Raw genomic sequence first — 23,034 nt, 5'->3', positions numbered from 1 at the left:
TCAGGGCTGTTCCTCTAGAGAACCCTGACTAATATACCAGGTTTGCCTGATGTCATCTGCTAGCTATTTATAAGCAGAGCTTGCTGCTTCTCACCCAGTTGAATTCTGGCCATCTTTGCCCAAGACTCTAGCCTCTAATTCCCCATGATTTCTGAAGAACATTATCCCTTTCCCAGGAGGAAACATCATTACCACATTGACTCCAACTGAAAGTGACTTCAAATTTAGGGCAATCTTTATTTTCAAAGTAGAGGAAATATTTTAAATTTCAAAAATGTAATCCATCATACAAAAACATTCTGTCCCTTGACCCTTGAGGAATGAGACAACCCTTGCCTCTCTCAGCTTTCTGGTGCTGAATGAAGTTGGAGTTAGATAACTATAATTAAAATTCATCTGTTCTAGCAGCTCCCTCAGGCTGGCTCTTCAACAGCCTGCAATATGACTGACCTACCATCCCGAGAGTTATGTGTTTGGATCCTAACCATCTTTTTATCTCACGTGACTGATGATCTTATTTGGAATGATACAGTCCTAGCTATCAGTTCATTCTGTTTATCTACATATTGGAAAAAGTTATATTTCTTTTTTTAAAAAAATACCTTTAGTGACCTACTTTGAGGAGGAGTGTATTTTCTCACCGGCTCTATTCCCATGCACTCACTCTTTCTGGACACTTGGGTAGCTTGCTCATCTCAGAATTTACTTGGCACTGTGAAGAAATTGAAACTAAAGTTTTCTGGAATACCTCTATTTCATTCTCTGAGGCTTGCCACATTCAGGGAAAGTCACAGGTCCTAAATCAAGGCATTTGTTTCTAGCAAAGAGGCAGAGAAGCCAGACCATACACACTAAGACTCAAAAAGCCACTTGGAGCCTAAAGCTCCATGAGAGAGGCAGGGAAGAATACCTCAGGAATTTGATGTTTTTGTCTCTCTGTGGATTTTCTGGCGAGAAACAAGGGATGGAAATTCCTTGGACATAATCATGTGGCTGGAACTATAGTCTCTTCCAGGAGTCAGCATCCGAAGAGCCAAGTCCTTGGCCAGGAGGCAGCATGTGGTCATGAAACACACACGGATTCAAGAGCCAGAGAACCTCCACCTGGTGTGCAATGGGAAGAGCTGGGTGGTACTCTTAGGCAGACTCTTTCCTCACCCTGAGCAACCAGATGGTGGGGACAGTTATTCCCAGCCCGTGGGTGTGAGCAAGTTAGCCAAAGGTTTGGGCACAGAACCTGCAAACAAGAGACAAACAAAAAATAGGCTACTCCAAGACGGAGAGATGAGAGAAGTTAGCCCACTCATGTGACTGATAGAAAAGCAATTGAAGCCTATCTGGGAATTGTAGTTTAGTGGAGTGCTCCCTCGAGTGATTAAGGCCATAGGCTCAGTCCTTGGCACCAAGCAGTAGCTGAAGTTCTGCCACTGACTGACTGGAACCTAATTAGCACCAGTAAAGTAGTGATGATAATCCTTACCACCTAAGGGTGCTGTAAAATGTGTGGTTAAAATAAATTAAGCAAAGGCTGGGGTGGCTCAGTGGTTAAGAGCACTTGTTGCTCCTGCAGAGGACCTGGGTTCAGTTCTCAGAATGCATATAGTGGCTCGCAACTATTTGTAACTCTATTTCCAGAGATCTAATGCCCTCTTCGGACCTTCTTGGGCACCTGTTCTCACATATACATACCCACATTCAGACACATACACACCAAAAGTCTTAATAAAATATACCAAGAGCCTTAAAAAAAAAAGAATCTAAGCTCTTCTAAACCTCGGATGGGGCCTTGATGGCTGTACAAGTGTGTCAGTCAGGGGAAGTGGTGACTGAAATTCTGTGACAGTTACAGCAAAACACAAGGTAAAGAAAATAACCCCAAGCAAGCGTAAGTCAAATGACCACAAGTCTAGGTGGAAAGTCACACTACCTGTGTTCCAGTTTAGTAGCTATCTGATTTGGGGGTATTACCTATCTTCTCATGGTTTCTGCAGCCATAACATGGTGACAGTAACAATAGTAACCTGTTCTGTAGGGTTGCTGTGAAATGTTTGGCTCTACTGATGTAATCATTGCATCATCATCATCACCTTCATACACTTAACTCAGGAAAGAAAGGCTATGTTGTAATGGAGAATGAAATGCCATTACATCACTCCCAGTTTTGAGACACCCGCCATCAGTTATCCAGTTGGCACAATGAAGCCACGCCTCGGTTTATCCAGTGCTTCTGGGGCATGTCTGTCGGAAGTTCAATGGACAGGACATAGTTGGTAGAATGGCCAGTGGTAGAAAGGGTGCCCCTCCGGGCACTTGTCTTATACACTGGACACACGTAAATGTCCTGATGCAGGAATAATGAACTGTCCCCAGGTTTCAGCCAAATGATGGGCAATGGGTCATAGAGGATTTTGGGGAGAGATTCTCCAATCTGCATCGTTTTCCTGTCCCAACGGGCACCTTCAAGGAAAAGCCCTTTGATGTAGGCCCCATCTTCTGGGCTGTTCTCCATAGTCGTTTCTTGTGTGGTTACCTGAAAGAATGGAAAGCTGTGAGTTTCATAATCTGTTAGTTTCCCTGCACGTGGTAAGAATAGGCACCACCTGGCTGCCAGGTCCGCCTCTCCTTAGAACTGGAGCTTCTGTGATGGATCTTCACAGATGTGAGCCAAGTCTGGTTCCTAGGCAGCTGCCTGCAGTTATATGTGGTAGGCACAGAGAATGCAATAAAGTAGGAGTCAGGAGGCCACACCGACTGTAGCATCTCCCTTTTGGAGACACATTATATCTAGGAAGTAAAGGGTTAGATTCTGAATCAGGGCAAGTTGATGAAACAGTTCTGGGGTGAGAGGTGAAGTAGAGGAATAAATTTTTGATGTATTTTTTTAAAAACCCAGTTTCTGTGGTTCTTGCCTTGACTAAGAACCAGCTCATTTCAGAATACCTGAAAATGCAAGGGCATGGCTCTGATGAGCTGGTGTGCTGGTTAGTTTTAAATGTCAACCATGCCTCAGTGAAGGGTTGCTACGTTGGGCTGGCCTGTAAGCATGTCGGTGAGGGACTGTCTTGTCTTAACTGAGGTGGGAAGGCCACTGAATGTATGTAGCACCACTTCATGGGCTGAGTCCTGGACTGCGTAAGAGTAGAGAATGCCTCGAACTCAGAGATCCACCTGCCTCTGCCTCTGCCTCTGCCTCCCAAGTGCTGGGAGTAGTTTGAGGCCAGCCTGGTCTGTAGAGTGAGTTCCAGGACAGCCAGGGCTACATAGAGAAACCCTGTCTTGTAGGGGAAAAAAAGAGTAGCGAAGGACCTGAGTACTAGCAAGCAGGCAAGGATCCATGTGTTTCTTTCCGCACTTGACTGTGGATGTGATGCCTGCTGTAAATCAGAGGTGCTCATCCTGTCGGTGGGGACCCCTTCCGGGGGCAGGGGGTTGTCAAACAACCCTTTCACAGTGGTCACCTAAGACCATCAGAAAACACAGATTTACATTGCGATTCATAACAGTAGCAACATTGCAGTTATGAAGTAGCAACAAAAATAATTGTGTGGTTGGGGGTCACCACAACATAAGGCACTGTATTAAAGGGTCACAGCATTAGGAAGGCTGAGAACCACTGCCTTAAGCTCCTGCCTTGACTTCCCTACAAAGCTGCTGTTGCTCAGGGTGTTTTGTCACAGCAACAGCAATGGTAGAGAGGTGATTCCTTGGATTCCTCCCTATAAAGCCAAAAATGGTCTAAGGACAGTAGGGAGTGATGGAGATCATGATGGACCAAAGGGTTGCAAGCTCCATTCATCATTATTCTAAATCTTTTTTTTTTTTTTTGAATGGAATGATTTTTCCTTTTATAAGGACCATCCAAAGACATTAGCATTCTTCAAAGTAAAGATGCAGGATGGGGGCGGGGCAGGAATATTTTCATTTTTCCTGCCATGATGGTTGTAGTAGGTAGCTGTTTCAGCTTTGACCGGCAAGTACTACCCTCACTAAGGCTTCCGGTAACTGTGACACCTATGAGGCAGGCCGAGACAGGAGCCCTTAAGACCCAAGATCTGGATATGCTGGCTCTCTTGGTTCCTGGATCCTGGATGCTCGATGTAGACCAAGCAGAGTTCTCCAGAGAACACCATTGGACTGCACTTCACCTCTCCCGGACCTTGTAACCTATCCCTTTACTTGTAAGTTACCCTACAAAATAAACCTCCCTTTCAACTACGTAGAGTAGTCTTAATACTTCCACCAATAGATGGTGACAGAATTTTCCCTTGGAAAGATGAATTTTTTAAACATGTATTTATTTGTGTGTGTGTGTGTGTGTGTGTGTGTGTGTGTGTGTGTGTGTGTGTGTGTGAATGTGTATGAATGTGAATATCAAAGGCCAACTTTGCTGAGTTGATTCTCTCCTGTTACATTCATTGGGTCTCCAGGGATCAAACAGGTTACCAGGTTTGCATGCAAGCCTTTGTCTGCTGAGCCATCTCACTGGCACCAAATTCCTTTCTCTGTGTACAGGAACAAAGGCTTGGGAGTGCGGTGATTGTGTCAAAAATGGCTCTGGAGCCGCTGGAAGCCCTGCCAACTTCTTTCCTTGTTCCACTTCAGAAGCATTTGCCCCACCACACAACCCAGTGTTTGCAGGTAGAAGGAAATGAGCAAAACCATTTTCTTAGGTTGATCCCCTGAGCTGTCCCAGTTCACAAGTTCCCTACCTCAAATTCAAATCCGATGTGGTCTATGGGGATGGTGTATTTCCTGGCATAATTCTGAGACACTCCCGTCAAAAAAGACTGTGTAAAGTAGAATCCAGAGATCCAAAAGACCACAGGGGGCCCTTTTATGATCCATTCCTGTAGAGCCATAGAAATCAAAATTGAGAATCTACAACACATCAATAATAGGTTAAATCAAGGTGAGCATGGGACTGGAGAAAGAGCTCAGTGGTGAAGAGCACTTGATGCCCCTGCATAGGACCAGAGGTTAATTCCTAACACCCATGTCAGGTAGCTCACAACCGTCTGCATGGGGGGGGGGCAGTTCTGTCTTCAGGCACCTGCACACACGTGGGTATAACAGACAGACAGACAGACAGACAGACAGACACACACACACACACACACACACACACACACAAGTAATAAATCCTTTTTTCCCTTTTCTTTTTTTCTTTCTCTCTTTCTCTTTCTTTCTTCTTCAAGATAAGGATTCTCTGTGTAGCTCTGGCTGTCCTGAAACTCACTCTGTAAACCACGCTAGCCTTGAACTCAGAAATCCACCTGCCTCTGCCTCCCAAATAAGGAAATTAAAGGCATGTGCCATCTCCACTGGCAACATTTTATGTGTATGGATTTTTTTGACTGTGTGTATATCTATTTGTGTCCCACACATACATGACTGGTGCTTCAAGAGGCTGGAGAACATGTCAGATTCCCTGGCGCTGGAGTAACTGACTATTGTGAGCCACTATGTGGGTACTAAGCATTGAATCTGAATCGCCTAGAAGAGCAACTGGTGTTCTTAACTGCTGAGCCATCTCTCCAGCCCAATAAAATACATCTTAAAAGAACTAAGAGGGGTATGGAAATGAGCCTCATTAAAAAAAAATATTCTTGGCTTTTTCATTTTTCTTGAAGCAGAGTCCTCTTGGCTTGCACTTTCCTACTTTTGAAATGAAGGTACAAACGATGTATCTCTCTCCTCTAAGCACGGGTGCCAAGCTGATGCTGGAAACACAGCAGGGAGCAGTCAAGACCACAGCCGGGCAATGCATGTCTCCTCTGTACTGAGCAACAGCTGCCATCCCCAGCAAAAGTGGCCCTGCAGAGATGCTGATGCTGGTCCATTGCTCAGGCAGGACAAACATCTAGATTTCTTCCCCCACCCCCAGTCTGGGTTTTTTTGTTTGTTTGTTTGTTTTTCTTTAGTTTTCTCATACTGGAGGTTGAATTTAGACCTCAAAAATGCTAAGCAAGTGCTGTACCATAGAGCTATAGTCCAGCCCCTATGTGTAAAAATCCAATGTCTATGAATCAGCTCAAAAAATGTCACATTACTAAACAGTCTTAATAAGTATATCCATTGGCCAGTTATGCCCCCTAGGCCTCCAGCTTATGACATTTTTTTTTTTCTAGTTTTTACTCCTACCTTTATAGATTAATATCTCCAAGGACTCTGAAAAGTCTCTCCCTCCCCACTGACCCAGGTCTAGAAAGGCCATTCCCAAATACCCAACCCAGGGTGCTACATAGCTGCCAGCCCTCCTTCCCAACTTCTAGTCTGCTATCTCAGAATGTCATCTCCACCTGAGTGAGCACACCAGGTATCCAATTACCCAGACTCCCAGGTACCTGGAAGAAGGCCAGGCGAGCCAATAGGTCAGCCACGTAGCCCCCCAGTGGCTTCAGTGATGGGTAGGATTTGGCTGCCCACATGGCTGGCACTTTACCCACAAGCATACTACTGAAGACGTCCTCCAGCTCTGAGGACATTAGGACTTGCCCTTTGATGGCCCGGCCAAGATCAATAAGGCTTCTGCGAACCACTTTGGTCAGCCTGCAAGGATAAAGGAGCAGATTGAGCCTGGCTTTGCAGGAGTCTCTTCTCCCCAAGTACAACAAATGTGTCCCTTTTATCTTTCTCCCCTTTCAGAGTCAATGATAAAGAGGAAAATTCAATCACCCATAACATTGCCACCTAAAAATCACATTCATGTATATCTTTCTTGTTTTCTTTAGAAATCGCATTTTTAATGAAGTCATTCTGTATCACCTTGTTGGAATCTGTCTTTCTTTCTGAGCACATTATGAAATCTTTCCAGTTCAGTGAGTCCTGCCTCAGCCTCTCAAGTGCTGGAATTGAGGCATGTACCACTACAACACAGTTCTAGATTGTCCTGTTGCTGTTCTGTGTGCATGTGATGCATGCACTTGTGAGTGTGCACACGTGTAGAAGCCAGAGGTGGACTTCGGATGCTTCCTCTATCACTGTCCACCTTATATTTTTGAAACAGGGTCTCTCACTAAACCCGGAGCTCATTGATTGCCTAGACTGGTCATTGAGCACAGAAATTCTCTGCTTCCCTGTGATGGTATTACAGCTATCTATCACCAGGCCCACTTCTGTGGGTACTGAGAATTCAAACATCGGTCTCCATACTGGCATAAAAAGCACTTTACCACTGAGCTATCTCCCCATCCCCCAAATTATCCTTTTTTGTTTGTTTTGTTTTGTTTTGTTTTTCAAGACAAGGGTGTTTTTTTTTTTTTTTTTTTAACAGCCCTGGCTGTCCTACTGTCCTAGAATTCACTTTGTAGACCAGGCTGGCCTCAAACTTACAGAGATCCTCCTGCCTCTGCCTCGCAACTGCTAGGATTAAAGGCGTGCACCACCATACCCAGCTAAATTGTCCTTTTCAACGACTGTACGACATTCTGTTTTATTAAACTATTTCCCTACCGTTGAATTATTATTATTATTATTATTATTATTATTGAAATATTATTTTTAAGCTGGGCATGGGGGCACACATCTTTAATCCATGGACTCTGAAGGCAGAGGCAGGTGGATCTCAGGCAGGCTGAGCTCAAAGCCGGCCTGGTCTACAGAGTGAGTTCAGGCAACCAGAGCTACATAGTGAGATATTGTAGAAAGGAAGAAAGAACAAAGAAGGAAGGAGAGAGAGAGAGAGAGAGAGAGAGAGAGAGAGAGAGAGAGAGAGAGAGAGAACAATTATTTGTAGGTTGTTATCATTTATAAACAACATTGCTAGAAAAGTCCATTTATATCTGCTTTTGTGTGAATTTCTACTTACTTACTTAGTAATGGGTTTTTGATAAAAGGATACCTATGGTTAAGGACTTTTAATCCACATTGCCAGAGTTGTTCTTTTTACAGACTATGAGGTGTATACCTGAGAAAGGGCAGCTCAAGGGCAACCTGCAAGAAAGCAAGACCACCTGCCTCTTTCTGACCTCTCCATTCTGAGACCTGGCTCAGCCCAGAGGAGCTCAGGTGAGTGTAAAAAGGCACCTGCCACCAGGGCTTGTAGAATCTCAACCCAATGGGGAAGAGGATGAGCAAGTGTTGAATTTCATAGCAGGAGGAATTCAAGATTCAGATCAGAAGCACATGGTTGCTGAGGAGGCAAAGAGGTAAAACTGTTGCCTGAGGGACTGCATCACAGATCTCTGTCTGGTACACTGAAAAGACATAATTACAGCTTTCCTATTGTCTTGTGCTATTCTGTTCTTGCAACTAAAACCTCATTTAAGTTCAAGGGGTGGTGTTTTTTTTTTGTTTTTTTTTTTAAAGATTTATTTATTTATTTATTTATTATGTATACAGTGTTCTGCTTGCATATATGCCTGACCCGCTAGAAGAGGGCACCAGATCTCATTAGGGATGGCTGTGAGCCACCATGTGGTTGCTGGGACTTGAACTCAGGACCTCTGAAGAGCAGCCAGTGTTCTTAACCTCTGAGCCATCTCTCCACCCAATTCAAGTGTTTTGGTTTTTTTTTTCAAAGGTTTCTTGTGTTTTTTTTCTGAATACTGTAGCCAGTGCCTCAATCACAGAACCTGTCTGAGGCTGGATAAAGCTGCCACACCCAGAATTCAAGTTTTAATACCTAAAGAATGCTTGCCCCAGAAGTCACAAATCACAGACCCCTGAATCAGAGGCTAAACTGTCACCTAACCATTTTGGACTTCCCCTGCCACTGGATAGAGACATGGAAACAGGTAGTGGGGGAGGATGCTAGGATCCTGCTGAAGATGGAGATTTGTTATTGCCTGTTCCCTGCTATGAGAACAGCCACTGATGAAGGCCAGAGAAGATCCTGGCAACCATCAAGGAATGGCCCCAGTGTCTGAGGGGAGACTGAAACATGAAAGGGAAGGCACTAGAGCTGGTGTCTGGATCAATGAGGACTTGGCTCATCTTGCTGAGTTTTCTCATCTGTAAAGTAGTGGTAGAAATGAATAATGTCATACCACACTAATTGTGTAGGGTTCTAATGAGAACTATGAATCGTGTTTGGAGCCACACCTAACACTAGAGACTCATTCAAAACAGCTCTGATGACTTCGTCCGCTATTAGCTATGCTTGGTATTGATTTGAACTTGATCGAATCATGGGAATGAAGGAGAGAGAAGTGGGAGTAATTTAATACGTGGCCAACACATGCTGGGGTCACTCTATTTTATAGCTCTCCCCTCGGGTAGGACAAACAGCTTTCTCTGCACAGCAATATCTTATCAAGTGTCCTTTTTAGTTACTACCCCATAGGCTCCAACTTTCAAGAGCCAAGCAAGATCATTAGGCCCACCTGTTGAATCTGATGAGTTCCTGCCTTAGGACGGTATTCATAGACTCCACATAGACCACAGGGTACAACTTCATTACCTCCTCCAGGTTAAAGTCACTGGGAAGCTTGGACAGTATATCCTGGGCCAGCTCTTCAACCACTTCCTTTAAGTACAGACAAGAGAGAGGGAATGAGAAGTAATGCCAGCAGACAGGGGGCTTTATTTGGGGACACTTGATGTAAGCATTGACCCTTCCTGGGAACTCTTCCAGAGAAGCCAGTTCTGCCTTTGAGGGGAAGGCGGGCACCCATCAACTCACCATCCTTGCAGAGGACATCACTCCTTTGTCCAGAATGTGAAAATGAGTAATAATGACAGCCCTGTCCTGCAGCTGTGGCCAGACAGAGCATCCTTCGTCACTCAGGTAGCCCCAGGGCAGCACAGAACACTGGCCCTATCGTCAAGGTCATCCCCAGTGAGAATCCCCCACAGCTCTCGTAGTTGGGAGCTCTTTCTCAATGCCAGTAGCACTTGGGAAGGTAGTAGGTCAATCTTTACTGTTGAGCAAGACAAGCCTGTGGCACTGGGATTAGCCAAGTAGGGAAGGGGACAAACCCAGTGGACCAAAGAGGACAGACTGTGAATATGGCAGAGCCAAATAGCTCCCCTACCCAGTGGGGCTGGTTGACTTAAAATTACTTCCTCTCCTACCCCTTTATTAGGACACCAACCAGGCTGGTGACCATACCAATTACCACTTAGAGTAAATGAACCCAGTCATCAAGGTTCAAACCTGACAAGTGTTGGATGTGAGGTGAGACAGCTTAGAAGGAGGAGGGAGGAGGAGGAGGAGGAGGAGAAGAGAGAGAGAGAGAGAGAGAGAGAGAGAGAGAGAGAGAGAGAGACTGATTCAGAGTCAGACAGAAGACACATTTCTGAGTCTGGCTCACTCATTGACTTCATGAAGAACATGAAGCTGTCTGGTCACTTCTCTCAAGACTCACTTGAGAAGAGTTTTTTTGGGTTTTTGTTGTTGGTGGTGGTTTTTTTGGCTTTTGGGTTTTTTGGTCACTTATACACTGAATAGTATAGTCTTGGCCAGTGCTTCACAAAGTCTGCACTGGGACTTCTAGAAGAACCGTGGTTGTCTCCAGAGCACAGAATGAACAATGATCAGTTGCACAGTGGGAAAATGACTCTTTCCAACAGAAGGCCTCATAGTGGTGCTAATTTGACAATTCTCGAACCCTCGCAGGTCCCTCCCTCCCTTTAACAAGAAGCCAGCAAGGCCTCAGCGCTAGGACTTTGGCTAGCAATCTCACTCAGGAAGAACTTAAAACATAGTTTGACTTCTTTCCTTCTGTCCCAGTCACAGCTGATTGGAAATTATATTAGGTCTCCACTTATGGTTTTGATTTGCAATTGTTAAATATTTCTAAGCAAAAGTAGATTTATATAGGGAGTATATGATAGAGAAAAGTTCATGAATTATTTATTTATTTATTTATTTATTTATTTATTTATTTATTTATTTATTTATTTACAGAAATAACTGGCATTTTGGAACCTGCTTTTTTATTTCCCCCCCCCGAACTCACTCTGTAGTCCAGGCTGGCCTTGAACTCACAGAGATCCGCCTGGCTCTGCCTCCGAGTGCCGGGATTAAAGGCGTGCACCACCACCACACACCACTACACACCACTACCACTACCACTACCACACCACCACCACCACCACCACCACCACCACCACCACCACTGCCCAGCTTGGAACCTGCTTCTTTTGTGTTCTGTGTTTGAGGACCTGGCAGTAGGACCAAAGAGCCTCACCCCAGAGATATATGCCAGGCCTCCGTGTTCCTGCCTTCCTGGTTACCACCCACAGTCTCAAAGGCCTGCTAAATGGAAGCCTGGTTACCTGAGGGGACTTTCCACTCCCTCCTGACTGTCTTGGGAGGGTCAGCAGCACCCCTTGGAAGAGTTGGTTCGTTTCCTGGTTGTCCTTGGTGATGTCAGCATTCTCATGGAGGCCGAATACTTCAGGGTGTGCTATGATGGGGAGGGTCCTGAGATACTCAATGTAGGTCTGGAAAGGAAATCTTCAATTGATATCAGTGTAGGGACCCTGGGGTCCTACAGGCGATTCATCATGGCTAAAGCCATCTCAAAAAGAAATCTCAGCCGGGCGGTGGTGGCACACGCCTTTAATCCCAGCACTCGGGAGGCAGAGGCAGGTAGATCTCTGTGAGTTGAGGCCAGCCTAGTCTACAGAGCGAGATCTAGGAAAAGTGCAAAGCTACACAGAGAAACCCTGTCTCGAAAAACCAAAAAAAAAAAAAAAAAAAAAAAAAAGAAAAAAGAAAAGAAAAAGAAAGAAAAGAAAGAAAGAAATCTCATTGTGTTAGTAGAGTAGCTCTGCCTCCACTTCCTAGCCAGGACAGTGAGTAAACCCCAGGCTATTCCTCGGACTGCTTTCTGGAGAGTATCAGAGCAGATAGGCTTAGCATTTTCCTTCTCACCTTTGGCCTTCTCTCTCTGTTCCTGAGTAACTGACTTTAGAATTACATAGATCTGAGTCTGGGTCCTAGTTCAATTGCAAACTAACTGTAACCTGGAGCCAGTCACCTAAAATCCCAATTCTGTTATCTGTAAATGGGGAGACAGACAAGCTCATAAAGAAGGCTCATAGCGGGAAGAGTAGGGTGTTTTGCGTGGTTCTTGTTTTCATATTTCCTTTTATTTCCTTATCTAGTTGTTCTGTCCTTTCTCGTTAGCCATTTTTTAAAATATTTATTTATTTATTGTGTATACAATGTTCTGTCTGCATGTATCCCTACAGGTCAGAAAAGGGCACCAGATCTCATTACAGATGGTTGTGAGCCACCATGTGGTTGCTGGGAATTGAACTCAGTATCTCTGTAAGAACAGCCAGTGCTCTTAACCTCAGAGCCATCTCTCCAGCACCTAGCCATTTTTTTTTTTAAAGATAGGGTCTTAATATGTAGCTCAAGTAGGCCTCATATCTAAAGTCCTGCTTTAGCTCACTGAGGGCTGGGACTATGGCTTTATGCCACCGTGCCCAGCTTCTCTGTTGTCACCTTTTTTCTTTGGCATTATGCTTTACCTTATTTTATTTTCTTCTTCTTGTTAGTATAATATTTTTCACTGATTTGAAAACCTCACATAATGCACCCCAACCACCCTTACCTCCCATTCATCCCAGGTCTAGTCCCTGACCCTTTTAGCCTCTCCCCCCCAAAAAAAAAGATTTTAAAAAATGTTCAAATTGCATTGTCCACATAGTCACTAGAGCATGGTCAAGCTCCCAGTGGCCAGTCCACCAAAGAAAAGTGAGTCCCTCCCCACCCGCACCCCCAACAATTGTGGAGAGTTACACCCAGCATAATTTTGATTCAAGAGTTCCCCTTGATGACTTCCTGTCTAGACTCTTTCTCAGGGATGAGATGGGGGAAGGGGTTGTCACAGAAGTCCTCCATATCTCTCCTTCTCAACTGCTGTAGTTACCTTTTGAACCATTATTTGAGTTGCATTTATCAACCTGTTTACTACTAAGCCTTTATGTGTATGTGTGTGTGTGTGTGTGTGTGTGTGTGTGTGTGTGACATATGTGCAAGTGTGTGAATGCAGGCATGGGTCATGGAGTATGTGTAACATATGTGCATGTGTGTGTGAGTGCAGGCATGTGTGTGTCATGGAGTATGTGTAACATATGTGCACGTGTGTGTGAGTGCAGGCATGTGTGTGTCATGGAGTGCATGTGGAGGTCAGATGGTAGCCTTGGGTGTTGGTCCTCAACTTTCACCCTCTTGGAGTCAGAGTCTCTTGTTCTTCATCACTGTGTACATCAGGCTAGCTGGCCCACAGGCTTCCAGGGATATTCCTATCTCTGCCTCCATCCTGCCATATGTGTGCTGGGATCATAGGTATATGTACAACTTGGTATGTAGATTCTGGATGATCCAAACTCTGCTCCTTACACTTCCATGTCAAACACTTCATCCACTGAGCATCTCCCAGTCCCTACAAGCCTTCATCTTAACTATCCCTTTCTCACTCCACCCACTACCCCAGATGGAATCCAAATCTTAAAGACCCTATCTGCCCCAAATACCCAGCATTCATCAAACAACGTCATCTCTCTTAAAGGCTCCGTGGAATAGCAGGAACAGATTATGGACCCAAATAAGGTAGCCGAAGGCTGAATAGCTGGGCTTTCCTTGGAAATGCTGTAGCCCCTAGCTTCAGTCTGAGAGCAAAGATAGGGTATCTTTTACCTGGTAGGCACCATGGGGAGGGATGTAATAAGTCTCTCCAGGAGCAACGTAGTAGGGCTCCGCTTCAATTTCCTTACAGTAGAATATGGACAGGAGGGACAGCAGGAGACGCCTGTCTTTGTCATCTGTCACTCTGCCTCCATAATTACATTCCCCTGGGGACAACAGACAGCGGAAGGAGCTGAGCACAGGGAAGGTGGTCATGAACATGTGCATTAGCTTCGAGCATTGGTTTCTTCTAGCTAAGAAGCCCTGTTGGAGCTTAGGTGGTCCAAGAACACAGGGTTGTTGACACCATACTCAGCATGGTTGGAAAGGCTGTTTGTGTATCATGGTGGTTTTCAAAAATAATACATGTTCCCCATATCAAGAATTAAGAAAGAGAGTTTATCTGGAAGACACTGATAGAATCATCAAAAATTCTACCCAAAATAACAATTCATGTTAAGGAATTTTCCAGACAGTTCCCCTCCCCCTGAGTATTTAAATGTGTATATATGAAAGGTGATTTAAGCTAAAGACTTTGGAATGAGAGAGTCATGAGTTCTAATTCCATCCTAGTACTTAGTAGCTTTTTCTTAGGTCAGAAGCAGTAATAACTGCAGGACGACATTTATAAAGCTGTGGATAAGATGAGATGGCATTAGAAATGCAGACTGTAGAAAGACATTATCTTCTACACATACTCTTGGGAGGTATGACTTTCTCAACTCTAAGCCACCCCCTCCTCATCAGCACCATTCTATGGGACCTGGATTTCTATACTCAGATCTCTATAAAAAAGAATTAGATAATTTACCAAAGATGGTGGTGTATGCCTTTAATCCCAGCACTCAGGAGGCAGAAGTAGGTGGATCTCTGAGTTCAAGGCCAGCCTGGTCTACATTATGAATTCCAGGACAACCAGAGCTACACAGAGAGACTGTATCTCAAAAAAATAAACAGGCACATACAAGGTTACCCAGAAAGGTGGGCTTATTTCCAAGTTCAACCATTTCAAGAAAGGGAAATTATAATCAAGTTGAAGGGGAAGGTAAGCGGCCTAAGTTGGAAGAGCCTCAGTGCCTAGGAGGTGGATCCCAGACAGGTAGTTAAAGGCCTAGAAACTCATACTGAGTAAGGTAAGCCCTACAGGAGCAGCTTCACCAGCCATCTGGATTTCTTATACTCTCTATGAGTGTCCCCAGGCCTGCAGCAAAGTTCAGTTGGAACACACTGCAGGCAGTTCCAGCTATAAGGGCTTTATATCAAACCTCAAACTACATACACTATTAAAAAGAATGAGATAGTGGTCTTTGAGCCAGGAAAGGTGACACGTTTTTTCACTTTGGAGGCTAAGGCAGGAAAATCACAAGTTCAATGTCAGCCTGTGTTGCATAGCAAGATCCAGTCTCATTACAAACAACCCCCTTCTCTCCAGCAAATAAACAAGGATAGCATCCTCCTGTTCCCATGCTCAGTGCTCGATATACCTGTAATCATGGCACCAAGTCTCATCAAATGTCTTCACCAGCGAATTTTCCTGCTTGGGATACACTTACAGGCTCTGGGTTTTACGTTGATTAAGGCATGTCCAGTTCTTTATAACTACATTTTTTTTTTAAAGATTTATTTATTTATTATGTATACAGTGTTCTGCCTGTATGCCTGCAGGCCAGAAGAGGGCACCAGATCTCATTACAGATGGTTGTGAGCCACCATGTGGTTGCTGGAAATGGAACTCAGGACCTCTGGAAGAACAGCCAGTGCTCTTAACCTCTGAGCCATCTCTCCAGCCGACATTTTTTTTTTTTTTTAATAATAAGTACACAGGCTCCTAGAAGGGCTAGGATATACCTCAGTCCTCCTCTAAATTCCGTAGACGACTTCAACCCATCTCACTTAACTTCTCTGTAGATGAAACCTGTGTCTTTAGCTAATATGGGTGGCAGATTCCAATGCTCACTCATATCTGGTGCCTGGTGGTTATTCTTTTTTCTATCCAGGTCCATAGGGAGGCTACCTGTTTCTGGGCTCCATGGAGTTGGGAAGAGTCTTGTTTGCTAGTGTGACCACACAAGCATATGTATCAAGATGACAGCAAACAACACTGGTAAAGCCTTTACTAATTGTGTACCCAATACATAAATTTAACAGCAGAGACCTCTGTTGATGTGCATAGGAGTGAACGAGAAGTAGACCTTTGATGTCATTCACCCTTGAGATTTGGGGATGGTTTCCCTAGCCTAGGCTGCTTACGCTCAAGAGCACAGTTGGAAAGGGCTGTCCCCTAAGCCGGCAGGCACAGTGAAGGCAGGTTAATTTATGACCCCAGACAGTGTTCTACCAAGACCATCTTCCAAGACAATTCTGCACTCATTCTATGGGTGAGGAACCCTGGGATAGCCTTCCCTGCAAAGCCCACTTCTCTGAAGTTCTTTTTTTTTATTCTTTCTTTTCTTTCTTCTTCTTCTTCTTCTTCTTTTTTTTTGGAGATAGAGTTTCTCTGTGTAACAGCTCTAGTTGTCCTGAAACTCACTTTGTAGACCAGGCTGGACTCGAATTCACAGAGATCCACTGGCCTCTACCTCCCGAGTGCTGGGATTAAAGGCCTGTGCCACCAACTCCCAGTTGAAGAAGTTCTTTTACGAAACCAAGACCCACTGTTTTGTCTTAGGGCACTGAGTTAAAGTCAAGGTAGCACTGTATTACTGAACCACTCTAATAAAGGGTTCTCAAGCTTTGCACTAACATGTTGGACTGGACAGTTCTGTGTTGTGTTGGGGGCTATCCTATAGACATTATAGAATGTTTAGCAACATCCTTTGCCTCTAGTCATTAGATGTGAGTAGCATTTCCCTATTCATTGTGAAAAACCAAAACACCTTCAAATATTGCTAAATATCCAAGGAGGTATGGCAGAAATGCCCAGAGTTCAGTATTACTACTCCAAGCCTTGGTCTCCTTCATTGCACAATGTGGTTACTAACCTGGAAATTTCCGTTGGTGTGTCTGGAGCATGAGCAAAAAGGCTGTGTTAGTACTTGGTGAGAGGATCTGGACACGTGTGATCTTGAAGATGCCACAGTCTTTCTATGTGTAGACCTTTGGCCATGTTACATCAATTAATACAGCTCATTTTATTTTCTCTCATTCCCCTAGGATTATATCGTGTATTCTTTGAGGGCAGCAAGCAAATTTATACCTCTGAATTCTTTCATATTGTGAACTAGTATGTATTGGGTGAGCAGGGTAAAAATCCCTGAGGAATTGCTTTGATCCAAGCAACTTATACCACTCCCACTTCAAGATCCTATGTTGGAAATACTCCTCTTCTCTTGGCCTTCTCCTCCTCCTCTTCCCATCTGTAAATCTCCTACTGAACTCTCACACCCAAACTCTTCTTAAAACTTTTAGAAGTTTTCCAGGATTGTCTGCCTCTGCTCCAAGATGTAATCATAGCATTGGCTTTCGGTTTTAAAGATGTTTCTCTTTCCCAAAATTTTTAAAGAATTCTTACTTTGTGTTCATGGATGTTCTGCCTGCATGTATGTCTATGCACCATTTGTGTGCAGTGCTTGAGGAGGCCAGAAGAGGCCAATCGGTCCCTGGAACTGGAATTACAGACAGGTGTCAGCCACCATGTGGGTGCTGGGAATCAAACCCAGGTCCTGTGGAGGCAAGGGTCTCTGCAAGTATCAAATGATCCATGTGAGGTAAGGAGGAAGTGAGCCGGTGCTCATTCAAATTTCTGGAGTCTGACACCAAGCCAGATTATTTTAGACATATTTAATTCCGTTACAATTTTGGACGAAAGTTTCCTGGTAACAATTATCCATATCCCATCTGCACAATAACGCTTCAGGTGTGAAAACTCTTGCAAAGTACATGTGACCTCTACCATGAAGATGGGTCCTATAGCTTAAAGGCCTAAGATCTGGTCTGGTCCCTGACAGAGATAGCATAGAGGTCACCAGGCTATAAAATACATGTGACATCTCCCCTGTTGCCTGAGAAACAAAGATAAAGATAAAGGTCTAGGGAGGGAGAGTCTGGGATAAACATTCTGGTGGATCTGGGTAAGGCCTAGCCCTACAGATAGCAAAAGTCATCGGGTCATTAACAACATCCCCTCCCAGCCTTCTGGTAGAAAACAGGTATACATTTCTTCCATTGAAAAGACAACCCTGTGTGATTAACATTCCTGGTTTCTCACATGCTTAGCTGTGAGCACTTGTGCCCTCTACAGTACTGAGAAAGAGCAGCACCTATTCGGCCCCTCTTTCTTTTACATGTGCATGTATGTGCATATGTATGTGAAGGTCAGAGGTCAACCTCAGGCACTGTCCACCTTGTTTTGAGGCGACATCTCTCATTGGTCTGGTATTTGTCATTTACACTAGGCTGCTGGCTAGCAAACTCTAGCTGTCTGTCTGTCTGTCTTTGCCTCTCTGGCCTTGGGATTGATTACAAACACATGCCAAAGCACCAAACTTTTTATGTGTGTTCTGGGTCTTTTTATGTGTGAACTCAGGTCTTCCTGTGTAGTAAGCGCTTGATGGACCAACCATTCTATCTCTTCAGTCCATAAATGTTTCTATCAGTGTACTTAATGCTGTATTGTCATTTATTTATTTACATTTTCTTAGACTGAGCCACCTGACCATGGAAGCCTGTATCTTAATTCTGGTTTTATTTTTTACCGTATCCAACATGACAACAAGCACTAGCAAAAGATGAGTATTTTTTGAATGAATGAGGGAGGGGGTGACTAAGGAAGGAAGGACTGAAGAGCAAGAGCATGGAAAATGGTACCAGATGATTAGGGCAGCAAAGCTCTGTCCATAAATACCTGTCAGGTAGGTCAGAGCTTCAAAGGGCACCTCCTTGTAATCATTGAGAAACATCTGGATCTGCCGCATGCTAATCCTCAAGTCAGATTCATTGAATTCATAGGGGATGTTCCAACCTGCAAGAGGCAGAGAATTACAGACTCAGGAGCCAAGAGCTCTTAATCCCCACTCAGAGACTGAGCATGGAAGGTAAGCATCATTGTGGATCAAGGGCATCTTCCAGCCCTGTGAGCATCCAGCACCCAGCCAACCATTTGCCTTGATTTATTGCCAATATGGCAGCCATTCTGCCTGAGAAAACATCCATTCTAAAATTGGTTTCCTTATGGATTTCCCCATTTGTGAAGGAAGATGTTAACATCCTGGGATCTGTGAGACAGGATTTACTCAGCCTATCTGGAAGACTGTGGTAAAGCATGCTGTAGCATGAATCTTAAAAGTTTTTATTAATAAAATCAAATCCGGGCTGGGTATTGGGGTGAACGTTGAAAGATCAAAGAGACAGAACAAGCCACAACTACTTCACCTTGCCAATTCCTCAGCTGATCCTGTTTCCTTAGACTGGATGCCTCTCAGTTGAACTGTGCTGCTCAAAAGCCTAAAAGCTTAACCAGCATCTAGTTCCTCATCCTCACGCCTTAAATGCCTTTCTGCTTTCTGCCATCAGTTCCTGGGATTAAAGGCCTGAGTCACCATGCCTAGCTGTTTCCAGTGTGGCCTTGAACTCACAGAGATCCAGGCGGATGGATCTCTGCCTCTGGAATGCTAGGATTAAAGGTGTGTGTGCCACTATTTTCTGGCCTCTGTATCTAGTGGCTGTTCTGTTCTCTGACCCCAGATAAGCTTATTAGGGTGCACAGTATTTTGGGGAACACAATACCACCACAGCCTGGGGCTCCAGAAACAGCATGTGCAGCATAACTGAGAGCAGGAGCTACGGCTGGGCGGCAGTGGAGCTGGTCTGGGGGCTTCTTCCTGCAATCAGGGAAGAACTGCATGGCCAGTCTTACAGAAACCACCACTGCACTGGGGTCAATGATTTCACAGAGGAATTCTTCTCAATTCTAAAAAAAATTTTATGTCATGTGCACGAGTGTTTTGCCTGCATATATGTCTGTGTACCATGTGTATGCCTGGTGCCTGCAGAGATCAGAATTCTAGAGGCATTGGAACCCCTGGAATTGAAGTTACAGATTTGTGATCCATCATGAGGGTTCGAGGAGATGGAACAAATGCTATCAAACATTGAACCATCTCTCTCCAGCCTCTTGCAAAGAAATTTAATTCCCTCCTAAACAATCAAATTCCAATTAAAAATGTAACTTAAACTCATATGCTGAAAAATGAACAATGGGATCATTGGTTTTGAGACAAATGGTTGCATAGATTTCTGGAGTTCTGGTGTGAGGAGGAGGATGGAGTAGAAGGGGAAAGATGGAGTGGGAGGAGGAGGATGGTATGGGGGGGAGGATAGGGGTAGAAGTGGGAGGGGTTTGATGAGGTCAGAGGGGGAGGTATGAAAGAGGGAGGCTGGGGTGGGAGGGGGAGGATGGGGTGGAGGAGATGATGCATGAAAGGCAGGCCCAGGGCTGTTCCCTCCTTTCTACCATCCAGGGACAGTCACAGGGCCTGTAGGGCTACCTGGGGTTGGAGGAAGGGAATCACTAAGAGGATGTAGAGGAGTCGGTGGGGCCGTTGGGGAAGGGAACAAACAAGAACAAAGCATGAGATGTGTATGTGGAGATGCCATAATGAAACCCATTAGTTACCGTGTATACTAACTTCAGAAATTACTTTCTTAAAAAAAAAAAAGGAAAGGAAGAACCACAAAGAACAACCGCAAGGACAGTTTCTGCTAGGAGTCCCCACAGCGGTCCTTCCAAACTTGCTACCCAGATCAAAAGCAGCCCACAGGGGAGACGGGTCATCCACCATGGAAGATACAATGAGAGCAGTCCGATAGTTTCCTAACAACGTTAGTTATTCACTAGTTACTTTCCATTGATAAATAAGTGCATTATGAGTTTTTAAGTACAGGCAAGTGCCCGGGTGTATTTCTGTCTTTCATAATTATGCACATGTAAAGACAGTTAGACCACATGCTGGAGGTTCCTCGGTGACAGCTCTGAAGAATGAAGATCATGCCTAAAATGAATATGTTCCACTCATTATCTACCTCACTAGGTGGAGATCTTCTAATTCTGGAACCTCACTTGTGTGCACACATGTAGAGGCAAGAGGTCAACATGGGATGTTATTCCTCAGATGCCATCCACCTTATTTTTTTGAGATAAAGTCTCTCACTGGAACCTGGAGCTCCCTAGGCTGGCTGTCCGGCAAGCTCAGGTCATGCACTTCACCTCCCCAGCACTGAGATTACAGATCACAGATGCATGCCATCATGTCAGCTGTTTGTGTAGGTGCTGGGATGGCACTCAGGTCCTTGTGTTCCCATCTCCAAGTACCACTCTTTCCCCATCCCCACGCCCCACACTGACTTGGTTATAAGGCTGCCAGATTTAGAGAGGGAAAAAAGGATAGTAAGTGAACACTGAATCGCAGGCAAATAACAATTCATACTTAGCATAAATATTTGCTAAGTCATTGCTAGAGCATGTGGATTATCTTTCTGGCCATGCCATCTCAGTGCAAAGCTGTAGATTCCACCTGTGGTCCCTCCCCAGGTCACCTGGAGATGCTGTCTTACCTAGGGCTCCATAGTTCCTCCTCTCTTGGACAATGGCGTGGAAGAAGCAAAGTCCAAACAACAGTTTTTGCCACATAACTGGCTTTGTACAGCTTTGGAAGAACACAGGGTCTGAGATTGGGTCATTGAGGTAGGAACGAAGAAGGTTGGCCCTGAGCCCTTTCGGGGGCTCGTTGGTCATTTTGATCCCATTCTGGAGAATGCTGACAGGAAACTTCTCTGATGGATAGCTAGTTAGCCAGAGTCTGGAAATACAAAAGACCCAGCTTTCAGAGTGATGCAATAAGTTATATTGATAAATAGTAACAAAAATAGTAGCTTCCACTATTAACCATTATCATAAATGACAATTATCACAAATTATCATAATATTTTAGACTTGGTAGGCTTACATAATGCCTGCCCAAATAAACTAGACATAGATAATAAATGAATATTTATGAGCGTTTTTCAATAAATCTTTATGTATGGGCAACAAAATTTGATTTTCATATAAATTTCTATGTGTCATAAAATATTAATTTTTTTTTTTTTTTTTTTTTTTTTTTTTTTTGGTTTTTCGAGACAGGTTTCTCTGTGTAGCTTTGCGCTTTCTGGAACTACTTGTAGCAGGCTGGCTCGAACTCACAAAGATCCGCCTGCCTCTGCCTTCCGAGTGCTGGGATTAAAGGCGTGCGCCACCACTGCCCGGCTGTAATTTTTTAGTTTTTTTTTTCAGATATTTAAATATTAAATGGCAAGCCATATCAGAAATGCAACAGGCTGGACTTAGCTCACAAGCCAATCTTATTCCCTGGCCTGGAATAATTTGAAAGTGAATTGAAAGCTTGTCTGCTTCTACTCTTCAGTCTATGAATGCAACTGCTACTTCCGTTTGACGAAAACTCCATAAAGTCCAGAAGTACAGATTAGAGGAGTAAGCAATGGCGCTAGACAACACGTAATTATTTTAAGAGCAGTCTTGCTCGGTCTTATCTGGTGATTGAGCATGGGCCCCAGGACTCAGGCAGAGCAGTGACTTGTCTAATGCTGTGAGGTGACATGCTCTGGGCTGTTGCTTGTGAGTGGAGGCTTATAGGCCAATGTGATTGCTAGGGGAGTCGGTCTCAGGACAGGACACTGCACCTATGTCTGAGGCTACGGGTCCTCAGGACCTCAGTGCAGAACTAAGGCGTTTGTGCCAGGAAGAGGTGATGGGCATTCTAAGAGGTGACCCTGAGCCTGGGTTGGCTACAGAAGGACACCAGGTTCTGTGTCTTCTCTCCAGTTCCTACGGTCCTGGGTTGGGCCTCACACTCCCACAGGAAGCACTCTGCTATCTAGGTGGGCTGGACAGCAGGGGCACGCACAGAGAGTCTGCTGGTGTGTGAGGCAGAGAAGGCCAATGACATTGTAAACATGACTGAACACTGTTCAGGCTGAGTGTAAAACTTCTGCCTCGAGACCTGGGTCAGTTCTGCCAAGCTTGAATCTATAGACAAGCCCATCTGAGTCACTACCCACAGCATTGTGTCTCTGTGCTGAACCCATCACTGAGGACAGGTCTTCTTGGGTGTCCCATGGGTAAGCCTGATTGGGTCCCCTGCATAGGACAATGGTTCTCAACCTGTGAGTCTCGACCCCTCAGAGGGTCACATATCAGATACCCTGCACACCACATATTTACATTATAGTTCATAACAGTAACAAAATTATAGTTATGAAGTAGCAATGATATATTTTTATGGTTGGGGGTCACCACAACATGAGGAACTGCATTAGGAAGGTTGAGAAACACTGGTATATGAGCTTGTCAAGACACCTGGTTTCATCTGTCTGATGCTGGTCATGAAGGACTGTGTGAGAGAATCTGTGCCAGTGAATCTGAGGCCACACACAGCATTCGGGACCTCCAGGTG

The 23,034-nt window shown here is 44.6% G+C and overlaps 1 protein-coding gene across 1 annotated transcript in view; it reads right to left on the bottom strand.

Moving 5' to 3' along the window:
• Positions 1 to 215: 215 nt before the first annotated feature.
• The window catches only part of Dnah3 (dynein axonemal heavy chain 3), a 164,820-nt gene continuing 142,001 nt past the window's right edge, over positions 216 to 23,034 (bottom strand). Inside the window, exons 54-61 of the mRNA XM_028867827.2 lie at positions 21,137 to 21,381; positions 18,429 to 18,545; positions 13,598 to 13,752; positions 11,221 to 11,388; positions 9,324 to 9,466; positions 6,345 to 6,549; positions 4,710 to 4,847; positions 216 to 2,530 (exon numbers count right to left, since the gene is read on the bottom strand). Coding sequence (XP_028723660.1) covers positions 2,177 to 2,530; positions 4,710 to 4,847; positions 6,345 to 6,549; positions 9,324 to 9,466; positions 11,221 to 11,388; positions 13,598 to 13,752; positions 18,429 to 18,545; positions 21,137 to 21,381 — 1,525 coding nt within the window. The 3' untranslated portion in view covers positions 216 to 2,176. The remainder of the gene's footprint in view (positions 2,531 to 4,709; positions 4,848 to 6,344; positions 6,550 to 9,323; positions 9,467 to 11,220; positions 11,389 to 13,597; positions 13,753 to 18,428; positions 18,546 to 21,136; positions 21,382 to 23,034) is intronic.

The sequence above is a fragment of the Peromyscus leucopus genome, chromosome 1, assembly GCF_004664715.2.
Source record: "Peromyscus leucopus breed LL Stock chromosome 1, UCI_PerLeu_2.1, whole genome shotgun sequence".
Lineage (NCBI taxonomy): Eukaryota > Metazoa > Chordata > Mammalia > Rodentia > Cricetidae > Peromyscus > Peromyscus leucopus.
Note: the sequence above shows the minus strand (reverse complement) of the source record. Positions and strands in the feature narration are given on the sequence as shown.